The sequence below is a fragment of the Aulonocara stuartgranti genome (assembly GCF_965226115.1).
Source record: "Aulonocara stuartgranti genome assembly, chromosome: 4".
Taxonomy (NCBI): Eukaryota; Metazoa; Chordata; class Actinopteri; order Cichliformes; family Cichlidae; genus Aulonocara; species Aulonocara stuartgranti.
Window position 1 is genome coordinate 18,245,487 of NC_138942.1, and position 19,570 is coordinate 18,265,056.

General features: G+C 41.6%; 1 protein-coding gene across 2 annotated transcripts in view; it reads right to left on the minus strand.

Annotated features, from left to right (window-relative positions):
• Positions 1–11,830: 11,830 nt before the first annotated feature.
• Positions 11,831–19,570, minus strand: part of LOC309705201 (Na(+)/H(+) exchange regulatory cofactor NHE-RF2) — a 40,453-nt gene continuing 32,713 nt past the window's right edge. Inside the window, exons 4-6 of one of the 2 annotated variants that reach the window (XM_082530851.1) lie at positions 17,176–17,329; positions 15,792–15,910; positions 11,831–15,685 (exon numbers count right to left, since the gene is read on the minus strand). In XM_082530851.1, the coding sequence (XP_082386977.1) occupies positions 15,521–15,685; positions 15,792–15,910; positions 17,176–17,329 (438 nt within the window). In that variant the 3' untranslated portion in view covers positions 11,831–15,520. Of the gene's footprint in view, positions 15,686–15,785; positions 15,911–17,175; positions 17,330–19,570 lie in introns of both variants that reach the window. The other variant, XM_082530850.1, reaches the window with a different exon arrangement.

Below are 19,570 nucleotides of genomic sequence, written 5' to 3' on the forward strand. Positions count from 1 at the left end.
AGGCGGGCTCAGCCTAGCAGAGGGGATTCCTTTATGACGATGTCAGAGGAGAGGAACACTCCCCTTCTCTCTCTCTCTCTCCTCTCCTCCCCCCTTTGCCTCCCTACCTCTCCTCCCCTGTGCATGGCCGAAGCTGCTGGTAGAACACAGGAAAGGGGGCAGGGAGATAATTGGCTGCACAGCTGCTAATAAATGAGCAAGGGCTGTTTGTGTCAGTAGCAGACAGGAAGAAGCTAAATGTACACTGAGACGAGTTTGCTACTTTTGCCCATTTATGTCAATTTAGGAAAAAAGAGTGCATGTCTATACTCATCCCCATATAAGCAGATATTAACCATATTAACCGAAAAAAAGAAATTAAATATAAAGAAATAAAAGAAAGTTAAATGTGACATTAATGAGGTTAGACACACTTGTTAAAAAGTCTTTAAACTGAGTGTTTAAAAGTCAGATCAAAGCTGTGCATGTTGTGGATTTCAGATCAGAGACGTCAAAGCTGAAAAAGTGTCTGTTGAGGTCATAAAACTATTAACCCTGAGGCACTAAACAGATTTTATGGAGGATCACAGCAATCTTAGCAAATGGCAAAACATGGCTGATATTTTTCCCTCCCCTACACGCTCCATTTGGTACATAAAGATCAAACTGAGAGAGATCTTTGGATCAATTACGCCACGTCAGATAATCAATAAAGCATTGAAAAACGACTTAAATCACTCATGCTGGCTTACAATCTGTTTAAAATCATTGTCTTTGTAACTTTCGGGTCTTTGGAAGCGTTTGATTTTCATCTCCACCTGTCAAGCGTAGGACCCCCACCCCACCCAACCAACCCTCCAGGCAACACTGGGGCAGTAACATGAGCTTCTGAGAGGGGCTATTAGAAGCTTTACAACTTCCCCTGAAGCCTTTGGGTGTGTGTGCGTGAGAGTAGCAAAGTCCTGTACAGAGAGCCACGCCCCTGTGCGAGATCAGACGTCACACATTCCACACACACATACGCGTCTCTAGGCAACGCATACACTCAAGCTTAGCGAAATGACTGTGCCAGTAAGACACGTGACCGCCTGCGACACATCGTTTCTCTTCGGATGGGATAATGTTTTGTTTGCGGACCTCAGTTTCTATGTTGTCTTCGTAAGGGGATTTACAGCTTTGCACAAGAGCCAAAAGGTTTTAATGAGGGCCTTAACTTTTGATTGATAGCTATCAAAGATTACATACGGGTATGTGTAAACTTGTGTTGATGATGATGATGGAGCTCTATCTTTTTCTTCTCCTTTCCTACTCTTCTTATAAAATGATGACCTGCTTGCGTCAAGCAAGCAAAAAAACCCAAAAAAACGACCTCTCTGAGGTGGTGAACTGAGAGATGAATATTGTTAACGTGCTCTTTTAAGCGATGAGTTTCATCTTTATTTTGTGGTCTAAACCACTATGCGTGCCGTGCACACTCCTCTTTTGCTTTGCTTCACAGGCACGGCAATGAGCGCTGCCACACGCAAACCAAATACTGTAATGACTGAGATAACACAGAATTGAAACAGAGATGTGCCACTCTTAAGTTCAGGCTGGTAGCACTTCTTTCAGTCTGTCTAAAATATGAACAGAACAGAGGAAAGATATGAAACCGATGCTCTCTCAAAGCTTTTGCACACATTAATGAGAACACTCTGGTGCGTAACGTTCTCGAGCTTTTCCTGCTGACGGTGAGGATTGTGGTATTTGGAAAACGATGCGTCTTCTCCACTCCAGGGCCATACTCTGTACTTTATGGTTCTGGGAAATGGAATCCAACATTTGTACATGTTTGCATATGTCTATATTTCAACATATATCAGTCCATTTTCGAAAGATAACTGTGGCCGAGGTGGTGTGAATTCCCATTTCTGTTTTTTGTACAGTTGGAGATTACATGTTGCAAAAAAAAAAAAACCTAACTTCACTGTGGCCTGGAGAAATCCTGTGAGGGTTGTGGGCACTTCTGTGGAGTCATGGTTGAGCTGTGTCATTTTTAGTTATAGTAGTCACTGAATAGTAGTTCATTGAAAAATATTCTCCACACTTTGGTTTGCTTTGGTGTCCCAGCTCAGGGGACTCAACATGGGACATGTAACATGTAACATGGGACTCAAAACATGTATTTCTGTGTGTGTTCTTGGACGGCTTGTGTGTTTTTCATATTTTTTGGCGCATTCAGTAAGCCTCTATAAAAATCACTTTTTTTTTTTATTGCGGATGAACAGTGTGTACTTGTGTTGATGGGTCACAGCGGACGTTCAGCTGAGCGATCATCTTCACCGGTGAGTCAGACGACAGGAAGCGACTCTAATCTGGGCCGCGGGGTCTGGGAAAAAGAAAAAAAATCAACATCCATTTGGTTGTCATGGTGAGTTAGATCCAATTATGCAACAGGCAGCGGAAAATGGTTTTGGAGAGAGACAGATATTCAGGAGACTTGGGAGAAAAAGCCGCTTGCCGTGCCAGCTGATCTGAGAGGTATCAGCGTTACCCTTATTTAACCAGACACATTGGCTAAGGGCACATTCCTGTGAACGGCAGCAGGTTCTGCAGAAAGAGATACGCATTCACAGATTTGTTTAAGTTTTAAAACTATTCTTCTGTTCTTGGAAACTGGGCCCTGCAAATGCTTTCCCCAAGGGCATCACGACCTTGACTTTATTGCCTTTGCATGTCAAGAGCCAGCCCAAGGATTTGAAACAATCCATCCTCCCTTCACTACATGAAATAATACTTTTGTTGAGTCCTTTTTAAATCTGCCTAAACAATGCTGTCATCAAGTATAAGGCAAACGACTTTCTGCCCTCTGTACAGAGATTATAAGAAGATCATATTGATATACTTTACCATAGTGATTAGCCTCTTCCAGATATTGCTTGTTGCAACAAACATTGCAATCTGATGACTGATTTTAATGATTAGCGTACCCAAGCCTAAATGTCATTCAGCCTGCCTTATTGGTGCCAAAGCCCCCCAGGCCTTTTAAATCAGTTGTTCTACCCTTGTTTTTGTTACTGCAGAACAAATAACACTGCAACGTTGCATTAAGATTTTCAAGAAAATTTTACTCCAATAAAAATGAGCGCATCTGTAAAACCTAATTGCCTCAAGTGTTTTCTGTTACGTGATTAGTAATCATAGCTTTGTCCTTTCTCCTGTATGTCCTTCAATCCTCAGTCTACCTCTTCTTCTTCTCTAACTCTGCCCAGCTTGAAGAAAAGTTGTGGCGATAAAGCTGACTGGTAATGCGAGCTAGCTGCTGGCACAGTTTTCCACAGCAGCTTTCTTTAAAACAGTGCCAACATTGCTAGTAGTAGGGCTTGCTAGAAGAGCAATGACGGCAAGCTCTCTCTCTCTCTCATGGAGCTCAGATTTTAGCCTGCTAACATGCTCTCAAACAGCATAAACACAAATATTAGACGTGCCAAACATCTGCAAATTATCACTTGAGAGCATGGTAGTGTGCTACCATTATCAATTAAGTTAACAAGCAGAAGAAGGAGAAGGAGAAGCGGGTACTGTGAAGTAAGACTAAACCTACTCATTGAAAAAAAAGGTTTCTTTACCTTCCAAAGCTGTACCAAATCACTTGTCTTGATGCTTACATTTGCTATGTTGCTATATTCCCATTGCAAATACGGCTAGCATGAACCCCGCGGTGTATGAATAACTTTCACAAAGCTGAGTGTGGAAAACTGGTGTCTGTAGGTACACCCACCTGTACCTTTCACTACAATAATGAGTAGATGTGCCTCCCACTTTACAGTTAAAGCAATTATTACCTTTACTGTGTGCATGTGTCAGCACAACAACAACACAGCTGGCTGTTGATTGGCTACTTCTGGCTTATGCAGGTAATAAAAATGATAGTTGTTTTGCAGCTCCATGCTGGATTTTTACATCTGCGGTACTGCATGTAAGTGCACAAACATCTGTATCTGAGTTAAACAAGGAGTATGTGATTTTTGGAGTCGAAGAGGAGTACACAGCGGAGCGCTTTCCCCTTGCAGAGGTTAAGGGAGCATGCACTTCAAAGACTGTTTTTAACATTTTTCCTTTCACGTCAATAAAACAGTCTGGTACACTGTGAAATGCGTATAAATAGATATATTGCTTGGATCTGCAGCAGTATTGGCGTAGTTGCTAGAGAACCAGCAACCTGTCAGCTGATAGGTGGCCTCCTTAATCAACCTGTCAACTCTTTTTTTTGCTCTCATCATCATCATCATCATCATCATCTCCACCCTGAATTAGCGCCATCATGCATTTTCCTCCCATTCCTGGCCTCTTTTTTTTTTTTCCCCCATCCAACCCTGACCCAGTCCTGGGACATTTGAGGTCATAGCTTTTCTACACCTCATCCATGCTGGACCAATTCGCTGGAAACTGGTCCAGTACTCGGTCATAAAGTCCATGAACACACCAGCACATCTAAGCTGAGCTCAAAACAGTCAGTTAAGAGGCTCCGAATGTATCCACTTGACTTTGACTGGTCTGTCCTGATTTTCTCTTTCCTATGCTCTCTCTTTCTCTGTCTCTCTCTCTCCCTACTACCTCTCTGGTATTTATGTATTGGTAGTTGCCCTGGAGACAGGACACACAAACACTGTGGCGGTAGACAGGAAGTGCTGTGGAACCACAATGGCGTCACTGCGGCTCTGCGCTCGCTCTCCTCTCCTCCCCTCCTCTCTCTCCCTCTGTCTGCCTCAGCCAGCATGCATGCTATTATCCTTAGCAGAGCTATACACAGAGACCACACTTCTCTTTCTCTCCCGTCTCTCTCATTTCTCTCATTATTATTAGCATTGCTTTTTCAGCTGTCTCCCGCTCTCCCTTCAACTTTATACCACATTAGCTACCTCAGTATTTGGAAAATTGCTGTCTGATTTGCGGTGTCTGGTATGCCTTGGTGTTAGTTGATGTGCTGAAAAGCTGTTGGGCTGTTTTAAATATCTCGACCTGCCCGACTACAGGCAGGCAGGTCGAGAAACTTACTCCCGTGCTTTAAAAAACTGGGTCAAGAATGCGTGTGTTTACTGTGTGTTTTGGAGCTTGTGAGAGGACTCCAGGACGTGCGGGTTCAAGAGTGAAAAACATAAGTGAACGCCTGAAAGCGACTTACAGAGGCGGTGGCCTGCTTGCGTACTGTAAAGTGTTTCGTATACGGTGAAGAGGCAGATATGAGAAGGGCAGTGGCACAGAGAGTACAAAGGGAATGTGTGTGGTCTTATTGCAGACTCTTACATCAGGCAGGCCTTAGTGTACAGTGCACATCCCTCCTGTTCTCCCTCTGTCTTTTTACACACCCTGCCTCTAAATATACTCCTCTGGAAAAACCCCTTGAGAAGATACCGCCCTCTTCCACTCAGTGTGCTAAAAATACGCTGCCAAGACCACCTTTACAACCCCCTGCCTTCTGTGCTTGCCTTTCTTTTGGCCCTCTCCCTCCCCCCTCCTTCGACTGCTGCTGTCCCTCTTGCTCATTGTCGTCTCTTTACTCAACACCAGTTCATTAACTTACCTAACTTTCTTGTGTGCTGTGATTTCTTTTTGCCCCTTTCTCCTGTTCTTTCTACTTCCCCATACTTTTCTGTGTGGCCCCCTTTCTGATAGACATCCATCCATCCATGCACCCAGCCAACCCCTCTGGGTTCAGCTTCTGGTGTCAAAACTCAGTCGACAGTTGAATTCTCAGGACACATAAACAGAGAAGAAGAAACAGAGGTGAATTTTATTGAAGTGAGCTCATAGCATGGGAGTGAGCGACAGAGCAAAACAAGTTGAAGGGAGAAGGAAAGATTAAATGCAGATATGGTTGAATGACCTATTTGTCGGTGGGGCCATGAAGATGGAAAACAATATTAGTGCTGGCCACAGCCACAATCATAGCTTTGGTTTCATTTATGATTAAAACACCATAAAGCATAGAAAGAGGAAGAAATTAATAAAAATCCCAAACAAACTGAAACTGCTGTATTAGACGTGTCCTAAAACGATTCAATTCAGCTTAATTTATATTGCACCAAATCCCAACAGATCACCTGAAGGCGTTTTAAAGGCCCTACAATAATACAGAGAAAAACCCAAACTTAAAAAAACCCACCCTATGAGCAAGCACTTGGGAACAGTGGGAGGGAGATAAGGCATAAGACATGCTGTGGAAGAGAGCCAGAGATTAATAATAACTAATGATTAAATGCAGAGTGGTCCATAAACAGACAGAGTTAAAAGAGGTGAGTAGTGAAGAAACACTGAATCATGGGAAGCCCCCAGCAGCCAGGACTATTGCACCGTAACTAAGGGAGGATTCAGTGTCACACGATCCAGCTGTAACTATATGCTTATTCAAAAAGGAAAGTTTTAAGCCCAATCTTAAAAGCAGAGAGGGTTTCTGGCTCCAAACTAGGCGCTGGTTCCACAGAACAAGGCCCTGAAAACTGAAGGCTCTTCCTCCCATACTACTTTAAAATACTAAGGAACCACAAATAAGTCAGCAGAGTGAGAACGAAATGCTATAATCGGGTTATAACATCCTATGAGTCATTTTATATGATTTCATGATTTCTTGTTTGATTAAGTCAGCTCGATCGTGTCAATATTAGCTGACAAAAACATAGACTGATAACCTGTGAAACCAAGAGGTGACCTTTGAGCAGCCTCAGAAGAGAAACCAGGGCCCCAAAAACTCACAGGGGAATTTCTGCGACTCTTACTTTGAGTGTGACTACCAGAACTTTAATCAACCGTTAACAGGACAAGCCGCCACAGAGACTTGATTGAGAAAATCAAGACAGAAATAACGAAAGCCCACTGTGGCTGCAAAAAGGAGGAAGCCGAAACTGCTTCAAGGCAGGAATAATTATAGAGAATAAAGTAAACCTGTGAACCTTCCTCATGGATGTGCTGTTCCTTCTCTGTATGAGGAACTGATGAAATGTGGCGTACTGTATGTGTAACGCATAATTTTTCAGCGCAGGAGAGAGGAAGCCTGTCTGTAGCAACGGGGTTGTTTCTGTTCCTCTGCTCAACCGTTGACATCATCTGGAGTGACACACACGGGCCGACTGGCTTCCTCCGTCTCATTAATCACTTGTGCGTTAACAGGCGTGCACATTCTCCTGCGCCCTTTCACAGCTCCACAACACATTTTACCCTCCCTCGTTAGCTCCCAGATACCCTGCCCACTCAGCAGTGACCTCTGACCCCCACCCTTTCTACAAGTACAGCACTTACATTTTACGTTCTCCACCTGCTGCTCACCTGCAATAGAAGCACAGGAAATTAATTTTAAACATACGTGAGAATATAGTTTAGGCTTTGCTGTTTTTTGACCTTCTTGTACTCACACTATATTTCCCAAAATATTCCCCCACATTAAAATCATTGAAGTCAGGTGTTCCAGTCACTTCCGTGGCTGTCTGAGTGCATTGTGCAAAGTGTAAAGCTTCGTTGAGGGAGGATTATGGTGTGGAGATATTTTTCAGGAGTTGGGCTCAGCCCCTTAGTTCCAGTGAAAAGAACCTTTAATGCTCCAGCATACCAAGACATTTTGGACAATTTCATGCTCACAACTTTGTGGGAACAGTTTGGGGATGGCCCCTTCTTCTTCCAACATGACTGCGCACCAATACACAAAGCTTTGTGTATTGGTGTGAGTCTGGTGTAGAAGAACTTGACTGGCCTGCACGGAGTCCTGACCTCAACCCAAAAGAACACCATTGGGTTGAAGTAGAGCCGAGTCGATGAGCCAGCATCAGTGTCTGAACTCACAAATATGCTTCTGAAAGAATGGTGAAAAATTCCCATAAACACACTCCTTAAATTGTTGAAAGCTTTCCCAGAAGAGTTGAAGCTGTTATAGCTCCAGAGGGCTGAAATCATATTAAGCCCTATGAATTAAGAATGGGATGTCACTCAAGCTCATATGCGTGTGAAGGCAGATGAGTGAATACTTTTGACAATATTGTGTACATTGTGAAAAAATGAAAAACCCCATGGCAGTTGGAGGACAGTTGAAATATCTAGTGCCTTATCTCTGCTGTTATAAAGCTGACATGACAGGTTATCAACACGAGCTCTGATAGAGTGCTTCGAGCTGAACTTCAGTCAAAGACTAGAGCAGAGAGAAAGAAGGGAAAAGTTGCATTTTTTTCCCTCCCTTCACCCGGTTTGTTTTAAAGAGTTTAAATGATCACACATGTTCCTTTTAAATACTACTAAATGCAGTCATTCATTCACTATTTACACAAAAGCTCCAGTAGTATATCACACCATTAAAAGTCGGGGAACTGAACTGAGAGGACAAAAAAAGCCCGTGAGTGGAAGATGGTAGTCAGCTTTGTGAAGCAACTAGGTCTTCCAGTGTGTGAACGTTTATGACAGCTTATAAACACGTGCACACATCAGTGCAGAAAGAAGAAAAAAAAAGAGATCTGTGTGCGTTTGTGTGCGGTCTACTTTCTGTTACTCAGCAGGGGTCAATAGTAGTCAAAACACACATTTTATACGGGGGTGAGCCACGCTCTGCTACTGCCTACACAAACACCTTCTTTGTGTAAATAATTTTTAGTCACGTTTACCACCCAAAGGACCATACGGCTATAAAAAATCGCAACAGGCCGTGGGAACGTCGACTGGTCGCAGAGGACAGAAGATGATGAAACACGGGTTTAATCACTCATTTTCATTACACGACGAGATCTGAAGTCAAAAGCTTTGCTAAACGTGTCGCTTTTTTCAGTTTGTTAGGAAAAAATAATAAAAGTGTACATTGACCTGCAGATTATGCAAAGTTTGTTGTGCATAACCAGGTGGCCTTCCTCGGTGTGTAGCCGTGAGACAATAAATGGGTGGTTTAGCAAGTTAAGCCAAGGTGTGCACAAACTGGGTGTGTCTGTATGTGTGTTTCCGCTGCCTCCGCCCATGTGAAGGGTGCTCTGGGGAGAGGTTATGTGCCTGCAGCTCATGCCCTTTGGCTTTTAGTTATTTATTTTTTTGCTTCTCTCCACTTTTGTGCACTCTTCTATCCTCGTTCTCCTCGTATTTTCTTCATTTACCTGGACCCGCTTGTAGCTTTTTATCAATTTTTTTATTTTCTGTCTCTTGATTATTTCTGGATTTGAGCAATTTATTCGTCTCGTTCCCCTCTCTTTTTTCTTTTCTTTTCTTTTTTTTTTGCCTTCTCAGTCTCCTTCTCTGTGCATGTAGCTGTCCTTATTTGGCTTCTCTCTGAGTGAGTGGGAGCGTATGAATGTGACTGTGTGTGTGTGTGTGTTTCCTCCTGACTGTGACTCACTGCTTGTCTGACTCACGAGCGCTAACAAAAACACAGTTGCCATGGGAACGCACCCTCCACCCCTCCCTTCCATCTCTCTCTCTCTCTGTGCACCTCCCTGTCAGTCTCTGGTTTCTCTCTCTCCTTGCAGGCATCCCGGGCAGCCCTGGCACTGTGAAATGGTTGGCATAGTTGGGTGGGATGATGGTGGCACTAAGGTGCATGCAAACAGGATCAAAGGACACACACACACACACACACACACACACACACACACACACACACACACACACACACTGAACAGAATATAAACTAAGGCTGGAAAAGAACAGGCTGCAAATAGGTGAAAATAACTGTTTACACTGAGGTATTACAGTGCAGGAGAACAGAAAACTAGGGTGCAAGACAGGCAATCATCTATCATCAGTAGTAGGTAAAAATGCTTGCATCGGCTAAACAGAAAGTGCCCACCTGTGGCTCTATTCTCTGCTTCTGTTCTCCTGCTTCTTTTTCCTTTCTTTTTTTTTACTGTTCTGAAATTGCAGAGTGCTTTGAACGGCGCCTGTCCTTTGATGTGCTGGCGTCACTGCTCGGCCTTGTCATAACCTCCAGGGAGTTTGATAATGTGCCCACGTGTAGCACTGCCTTTTCACAAAGATCAGGTAGGGCACTGGATGTACTAGCAGACTGAAGCAAGTAAGGTTTGGCCTACTTCCTGGATTCCTAAATCCTGGTTGTGCCCCCTAGTGGACTACCCTTTATTTATTTTTTCTTTTTCATTATAAAGGGAATTTACATACACCCAGAATAATATACAGTGACTGGACGCTTTATTACTGTTCAACTGCTTGTTAATGTAAATATCTAATTATATGGCAGCAACTCAATGCATTTATATGTGTATACATAGTCAGGAGGAACTGCTGAGGTTAAAATTGAGCTTCAGAATTAAGAAGATAGGTGATTTAAGTAACTTTGAATATTGGTGCCAGGCAGGCTTTCTAAGTAGATCAGAAACTGCTGAGCTACTGGGATTCCCCAACACAAGCATCTCTAGGGTTTAAATGGTCTAAATAAAAAAGAGAAAATATCCAGTTCCCTGGATGAAAATGCCTTGCTTATGTCATTGTTCATATCAAGCTGATAGGAAAGCAACAGTAACTCAAATAGCCACTCATCACAACTGATGTACGCAGAAGAGCATCTTTGAACACACAACAGATGGGCTAAAGCAGCAGAAGATCAAACTAGGGGCTGTTTTTGTTGGCCAAGAACAGGAAAGTCTGGAAAGTCTGTAAAAATGTTGGATGGTCAGATGAGCCTCAAATTCTGCTTTGATTATAGAATTTGGCATAAACAGCATCAAAGCATGAATCCATCCTGCCTTGTAAAGTGGTTCAGTCTGCTGCTGGTGATATAATTGTGTGGGGGATATTTTCTTACTAAACTTTGAGTGTCTCAGTACCAATCGATCATCTTTTAAATGCCATGCTGCCATGTCCATCCCTTTAGGACCACAGTTTACCATCCTCTGGTGGCTCCTTCCTGTGAGCTAATGCTCCGTGTTATAAAGCTCAAGTCTCTAATTGGTTTCATGAACACGATAATGAGTTCACTGCACTCAAATGGTCTCCACAGTCACCAGATTTCAATTGAGCATCGCTGGGATGTGGTGGAATGGTCGGATCTACATTAGTAGATTAGTAGCTGGGAAATCTGCTGCTACTTTGTGACGCTACCATGTTATTATGAACCAAAATCTCTGAGAAATGTTTCCAGCATCTTGTTGAATCTATGCTAAGAAGAATTAAGAGACTTCTGAAGGCAAAATGGGATCCAACTCCGTACTACCAAGGTGTACCTAATGCAGTGGCTGTGACTGTTTATGTTGAAGTTTGAGTGTTGCATGTATTACCAAACTTTTTACATATAAAGCCAAGATGAGAGAAAAGCCAAATGTGATTTATATTAGTTTTGTTATTTCATATACAATTAATATTCTCGTGTCCCTCCAGATTTATTTTGGGGGTCCAGACCTCCAGGTTCTGAACTGTTGCAATACCCTAAAAAAGGCTATTTCTCACTAATACAAAAAGTAGCTTATCATGAACCTGTGCTTTGCTTACGTGGCGAAATAGTCATAGAAGAAGACTTTGTGGGGAATGAGTGAAGAAAGAGCGAAAAAAATTACAGCCAAAGGTCGTTCTCTTCAAGGCAGACGATAGCGGTGCACACAAAAGCCTCAAATTCGCCATGCACGCTCACATGTGCACGCAAGCGCACTTTTGACCTCGGTTTCACCTTTGTCAGCCCAAAGAGCTCAAAGCAGCTGGGTGGAGGAGAATTCTGACAACACGCTGAAACTGAAACTGTATGCCCACATAATCCTGGGCCACAGAGGGTCGAGTGGGTTCAGGGGGAAAGAGAGGAATGAGGAGCAAATGAGAGATACTGTGACTATAAAAAAAAAACACCAATAGAGAGAAGAAATGTTTCAGTGATACAACGTAGGTCAAAACAAAGCTCAAATCCATCTTAGAGAGAGTGATGGAAACACCATTGTCACACTTTATTGAAAAAAAAAATGCAACCTGCCACATATACCGTATTCTTTTACTGTACAAACATGAGCCGCAATAACAAGAGACTGCTTTGCTGATTGTCAGAACATACAGAGCGAGCCCTACAGCGCACACAGACAGACACTGAAGATGAATCACGACACTGTGTGGAAAGACTGTGGTCGTGAATGAGAACAGAAATCCACTTGCTGTCATACATTATATCAATATTGGTTGGATTATGGCATGTATAACTCCTCTCCACACACATTGTGCACCCAACGTGTGTGAGCATGTGTATGACAGCTGTCCCTGTATGTGTAATAATCCTCGGTAAGCTCCATGGCTCCCACAGTCTCTTCCACTAGATCCTCCAGAGCATCTCTGACCTCAATGTGTGCTTCTCTGACACTCCCTACAACCTACAATACACCACACAAACTGCTCAAGCTGTAGGTGAGAGATACCATGACTCCAACTACTGTCTTCTTGCAGTGGTCAAGCAGGGCTGTCACTTACAGAATACATACATACAGATATTTAGCTTCATATGCAATCTCTACGAGTGTACTTGCATGGATCCTCTTATATTGAAAAGCTGAACATTAAATAGTTCAATGTTATGGTAAATACGCATACTTTTAGTTTTTGTATTGTGAGAGGATAGATGCCATTCTGTTGTTTGTAAGTAAAATAGAAAGCTATAGGGAGTAGCTGGCTAACTTAGCTTAGCACAAATACATTAACAGCTAGCCTAGTGATGTGCAGTTAAAGAGATAAAAACAAAAGCGTTTTGGCTCTCATCTTTTGTCCAGTTTGTCTCAAAAGCTCATTAAAAAGAAAACATATCATTAAAATAGACCACACAAGTTAATTAGTGGGCTTTCTAGGTGAATTTGTTCCTTCCGGACACAGTTGCTTTATATCTGGCCGGAAGCAGGAAAATGTACAGAGTTGCGCAACAGACTTGAGCCACCCTTCATTTTTTCACATTTTGTTTTCATAGACCCAATTTTCTTGTAATTTTTCTCTCTTCTTTTGAAATTGGCTGCTTTTTCAATCATTTTCAGTCCAGTCTTTGTACCTTCTTTTTTTTGTTAAGCACTTAAAACTGACCTATGACTCATTCAAGCTTAAAAAAGGCATCTAACTCAAGGGATAAACCAATCTTGTATGTAGACATGACAGACAACTTAGCAAAGAACCAGTTTAAAATGATATCTTTAGACACTTTGTTACTTTCAACCTATCGAGAAAAAAAAGAAAAGAAGAAAGAAATGACAAGAAAGCTATCCAGTCGTTAAGTGATGACGTGACGAATCCTACTTCCGGGCCTAAAGTAGTCTGCGTTTAATATGGCTTTTGTGTTGTTAACATGTTTAATGTTTTGTATTTTCTTCTATTTAATCTCAAAAAGCTCCTAAAACAGTCAGTGATCACTGTTGGGATCCCTCGGCTTTTATTACCGCTAATTATTTATCTAAGCTCAGTTTTTAAAACCTTACGATGTAACTACAGCCCAGCCCATGCAGCAGTATATGAATGACTAACTTTGTATTGTGGATGGATTATCTCAGTTGTTCTCCTGGCTGAAGTTTGGTCCGTTTACAGCATCCTGCCATGTGATTACATTTGTTCCTGACCACTGAGAACACTCACGTTAACTTTTATCGAGTGGACAAACGTTAGTGTGTGCTCACATAGCTGTGTCGCTAGCGGTCACGTAGCACATCATTATATACCAGCTAGCCAAACTTCAGTAACCCTACAAACGTCACTGCTGTTTAGTTTTCTGTCTTCATTTATGTTGGAAGTGATAACAGAGCCGTACGTTTGAATTTGTTTCCAAAGTCCCGCAGTCAGGACATGCTATATTGTATTTAGATGGAAGCTAGCGAGCTAACTTCCTGCTAATTTCTACTCCGTTAAATTTCATAAATTCCGTTTTCATGGATGCTTGGATGATAAACTCAATGTTACACCTGGTAGAGCAGAACGCTGATCATTTTATTACAGATGAAAGACTTTAGACAGTTTTTCAACTCTCAGTGATGCCATAGTGATCATTTGACTTTGGGACCTGCAGCGAAGTTTGAGCCCAGTGACGTCAGACTTAAAGACCGGATTAAAAGAATTCAGGCTATGTTGAAAAATAAAGGTGGTCATACAAAATACTGACTTACAATCTCATCAGAATTTTTGCCTTACATACTGTATTTACAAGTATATTTGCATGTTTTGTTAAATCACTGCATACATTTCCTATTTTCCTAGCAAAATGTAGAAAAAAATGAAAGGTGGCTCAGGGGTTTCTCCCAGCACTGTCACAAAATATTGACCTTCCTTGAGCACAAATCAACTTGATAAACTTCACATTTACAAGACAATACTATAGTTAATACTGACTGATTATTAGCACGTGGCCAGCAATTACATTTCCCTTCCAAAGCTACTTATAAAATGATGCTGAGCTTCATACCTTCATATTTAACAACTTACCTTTGAATCAAAGTCCAACAAAACATAACTAGCTCATAAAGTGTAGGCCACTTCACATTAAATCTGAATAATGCTGTCTAATACAAATACATCTTCAAATTATCTAAAGTTTATTTTCTCCACTTCATCTGAATTATTTAATGTTTCTGGGACATTTTAAGATGATGAATGAAGTCTGGATAAACATCTATTCCGTTTAGTGTCAAAAGGGGGTATCTATTCATGGTGTAAGTTCGCCCCCTGCTGTACACATCGAGCCTTCAATAACAACAACAAAACTCATCCCTCACACTATTTCCCCTGAGAAACTCCCTCACTTTTCATGCCTATTATTTCCTTCAATAACACAATTAATAATAGTGGTGCCTTCCTTTGTTATGCAAGTGTGCACTGGAGCACTTTGTAAATAGAGGTTAGTGGTGATACACTTATTACGACTAATGGTTAAATAACAAGTAGGGGATTCGTAAATCAAAGTAATCGACTCAAAGTAAAGGTACGAATACACGTAGGATACACTATGCTCAACTATCATTTTCTTTATCAGTGGTTACAATCAAACATGGGATCAATGGGCTGAAGGTGGAGGGTCTCAACTCTTTCACAGTGATCTTCTGTCAAACTTTGGGCTTCTTATGACTTCTGTGGGACAAAATCCCCACATTATCCACAATCATTCATGTCACAGTGTCCTCAAAAGTCTCTCAAACGCAGTCCACGATAATGGGATACTGTTTAATCATAGTCGCTTATACTTTTTAAATATAAAAATAGCTGTCAAAAAGAGTCTCTAGGAGTAGGGAGAATGGGATAATCAAGTAAAGACAAAGGCAAATTTGTGAATATTTGACTGCACTTTCCCCAAGGACAGCAGTACATGTAAGGACAAAGTTCCCTTCTGAGCATATTTTTTGCAGTCACAAAGTCATATAGCACTTCCTTTATGCTGGACTTGAACGAAAAGGAACTATTAAGTCACTTAAGAAGTAAAATCCTTCGAACAGTTCTGTCACATTAAATCCCAGGATGAAAATATCTTCTGTTTGAAGGGTTATCTTGGTTCTTTGTCTAAGAAGAAGAGAATCTGTATATCAAGAGGATAAGTCTCCCATTCAGGGATCTGCATAAATCTCTGTCCTTTGTCGTGTCCTTAGAGCAGAATGTCTCAGAAATTGCTGAAGAGCTCATGCTTCTTCGTCCAGTCCATCTGCGGGGCCTTCCTCTTTTCTTTACCACGGACCTTCCTCTTTTCTTCTGCCGCCGTAGCACTGAGACTCAGGCCCATCTCGGCAAAGGGGTCAGACAGCTGGCCACCTTCATCATCTGCCAGCTAGAAATGATGAGACAGACAGATGCAAACAAAGGATTAGGGTAGAGGCTTTTATGTGGAGGTACAAAGCCCAAACATGTCACTGTGCACGAATGCTCACATCCACCTGCGTGCTGTTGCCCTGGCTGCTGAGGTCAGAATGCGTGGACCGGATGGACTGAGTGGTAGAGCTGCCATTGATCTGAGGACTGGGGGAGCCATTGGATATGGATGGACCGTCATAGTCTGCGAAAACATTCACATATGAAGGAAGTGTTTTCCAAGCCCACGGCTTATTTGACATAGTGCTTGTCTTTACTTTTGTCATTATTTGATAATAATTGTTCAAAAAAAAATAACTTTACATAGGAAGATACCCCAAATTATTTGTTTGTGTATGCTAGACTTTTTAGTCAGTGCTAAGCAGATGACCTGAACAAATTAAAGCCTGTTAGGGTTGGCAAGTGCACCTCTAACATTGCCTCCCTAAACTGTGGGACTCCACAAGGTTTAGTCATGGGGTAATTAGTATTTTTCTTTCTAAATCCTAAATACTTTAGCTGGCATCCTTCAATCTTTTATTGATTTTTCTTATCAAATGTTTTTACGTCGATGACATTCAGCTTTATATCCCTTTAAAACCTCACCAGCTGGACAGGTGAGGTTCCCCTAGTCCACTGTTTAACACAGATTAGTCATTAGCTCTCTACCAATTGCTTTGTTTTAAATATCACCAAGACCAAGACCAAGATCATAAAATATGCCAGGCTCAACAATTCTTCCCTGGGCTTTAACTTGGATGAAAAATCTTTATCTTTATTGCCTTTTTCATTTAAAGAACATTTCTAAATTGCAACATATGGTCTCCTCAGGTGAACGGGAGAAAAATATTCATCCATCTGTGCCATTGTGTTTAGATTACTGTAATGCCATGTTTACATTCTTGGACAAATCATCTCTTTCACCTCTCCAAGCGATATAAAATACTGTGGCCATCCTGTTAAAAGGTTCTAGTAAGCTCACATTACTCCCATTTTATCCTCTTTACATTGGCTCCCAAGAGATTTTAAAATTCTTATATTTACAAACAGAGCACTAAATGGCCAGGCTCCAGATTATTTATGTCATCTACCTACAAATTGCACTGCTGCTTGATGTCTTCATTCACAGGCTCTGAATTTGTTAGTTTTCCCTGTACATGACTAAATAGATGAGAGGGGATGACAAAGCCTTTCAGCCTGTGGCACCAAAACCGTGGAACAATCTATTACTACAAGTTGACTCCGTAGAGTCTTTTAATAAGTAGTTAAAGCTTTTTTGTTTAAACAGGCTATCTTTGTGACTGTCTTCTAACAAAGAAGAAAGCTCTATCTAGTTTATAAAAACTATAAACATCTTTTTTGAAAAAATGTTCACCAAAATAATGCAATAAAATATCTGCCATGTGCTTCCTCAACAGGGCTTCTTGGAAATTCAAGCCCATCAAATAGCCTGATGTAGCACAATCCCACCTTTTACATGGCTGACTGTGGGGATCAATCCCCTCCTCTTGAAGTGCTCGTCTGTTTCTGGATCCACCACCAACAGCCAGGTTTCATCTCCCCCTTTCTTGATGAAGGCCACCACCTCTGCATGCCGCATGCCCTCGATGTTAACGCCATTAACCTGGAAAACACACACACACACACACACACACACACAAAAGAAAGGTTGCTTTTGTTTAAAAGAATCATGCTTTTACATGTTATTCTTTTTAACTTTTCCATCCAGGCTTATGACAGCTTTAAACTGAATTTCTTAATAGTTAGCTATACAGTGAATAGTACTCTCTATTTTGGACTGAACACCTGCTAACCTTCTGACCCTTGAGTAAGTTACTATTCATGCTATTATGAAGACCTGTTTTGTAAACAGCTAATGCTCAGTCACAGTCCCAGCTACACGAGTAACTGTAACTATAACCAGCAACATGAAGTTATCTACACTCCCATGAAGTGTCTTTTGGGCAATCTGGGCAAATGGGATGGGAACACGGACAGCCCTCATTACAGTGTTGAGGTCCTTATTCAACTTTGTCATCACTGTCCCATAAAAAAAAAATACACACAGACATGGCATGTATAGTTTGATGATTCAAGACTCCCTCAAAACATGACTTTCCTTGATTCGACCCAGGGTCATTTTGGGTCACTTTAGGAATAGTCATAAAATTTTAGCCTAAAGGAATGACATTTAGGGTATTTTGACTTCTGCTGAAATGTCAGTTTTTAAGGGACAGTACAGTATAGAAGTCTGTGCTACCTCATTCAAACAGCAGGGGGAGCCATGCAGCCACAAACTAATTGCACAGAGTTTATTTTTCAGGGGGCCTGAAAAATGCAACAATTCTACTACCTCTTGAATTTCTGCAACAGCGATTAAGCAAAGCTTTTTTCTTTACATCTGTACGTACGTGTGGCCATGGATGCAGCGTGACGTAACAGCGTGGAAAGCACACATCCACATCTACTCTTGTGTGACGTCGCCCTTGCTTTCTACACTTCACTTGCATAACACAACAGTCTGTTGTTGCCTCATCTTATCTAGATGCTGTGTTTTGAAAACTTTGAGTAGACCGTGGCTTCTCAAAAGGCAGCAGTCGCGGCATGCCGAGTTAGTGTCGGTACACAATCAATTATTGATGGCTCTCCTTGGCTCTGGCTATAGTGCAAGTTTCAGGTGTCAGTGTACTGAAGGGAAATTTGTGTAAAATTTCACTGCTTATGATAGAGGAGGATGGAAAATTTGAGCTTTAAAAAATAAAACTGTAGACAAAAAGGTACAATATGACAGACCAGGAAACAGAAAATGAAGGGAAGGGCAAAGAGAGTAGATGGAAATGAAATGTAGAGAGAGCAGGATCAACAGATGGAAAAATGTGAACCTCTCTACATCAAAAAATCACAAATGCAGGACTTATGTCAGCCAGAGGGACAGACAGACAGTTTGAATCCGAGAGAACAAACATCTTTGTATTTGGCCAAACAACAGGTGTTGTGTCATGTTTCACAGACTTCATTAACAGTCCATCCCACACAAGACAATACACTCTGTTCTTTGCCCACTGAGCTCATTAATACAGGCTGTAGAAACGTGCAGAAGCTTATTTCTCATGGGACAAACCCTTGTGGGACCTCTTGATACTCTGACTGTGCGTTTCTGAGGTCCTGCCACCTGCAGTTCACGTTTTTCATGCTATTTGCACATGTGGGTCTAACCTTGGACTGATCGAAACAAACAATTTTAAATGCATCCACACATCTGAGAATATGACGCATGTGATACTGTGAGTGACTTTTAACACTTCTGTCCACGCAGAGTCCCAGGAGGGGATGCCGGACAAACAAACAAAGCATGAAATGTGATTTAGATGAATGTTTGCAAGTATTTTGCCTCAGATTAAGTCATGCTTGTAACAGATGTTAATGTAATTTACATAGAACAACAATTTTTAAAGTTTACCAGCTAAACAATCATTTCAATTGTTCCGTTCAACTCAGTTTTGTTTATATAGCTGCAAACCATAGAAAAACACTTGCCTCAAGGTGTTTTACATCTACAATATTAGAACGAAAAGAAAACCTCCACAATCAGACGACCTCCTTTGAAGAAGCACTTGGTGACAGTGGAAAGAAAAAACTCCCTTTGAACAGGAAGAAACCTCCAGCAGTTCCAGACTCAGAGAGGGAGGATAAGGGGAAAGAGAAGAAACATACGAAGAGTGAAGTCTAAGCCTTAGTGGAACATAACTGAAACTAAGTTTGATCTAAAAGGAAGTTTTTAAGCCTTACTGGTCTGCCTTCTGAAACCAAACTGGGAGCTGCTTCTACAGGAAAGGGCCTGAAAGCTGAAGGATCTGACTAGGAG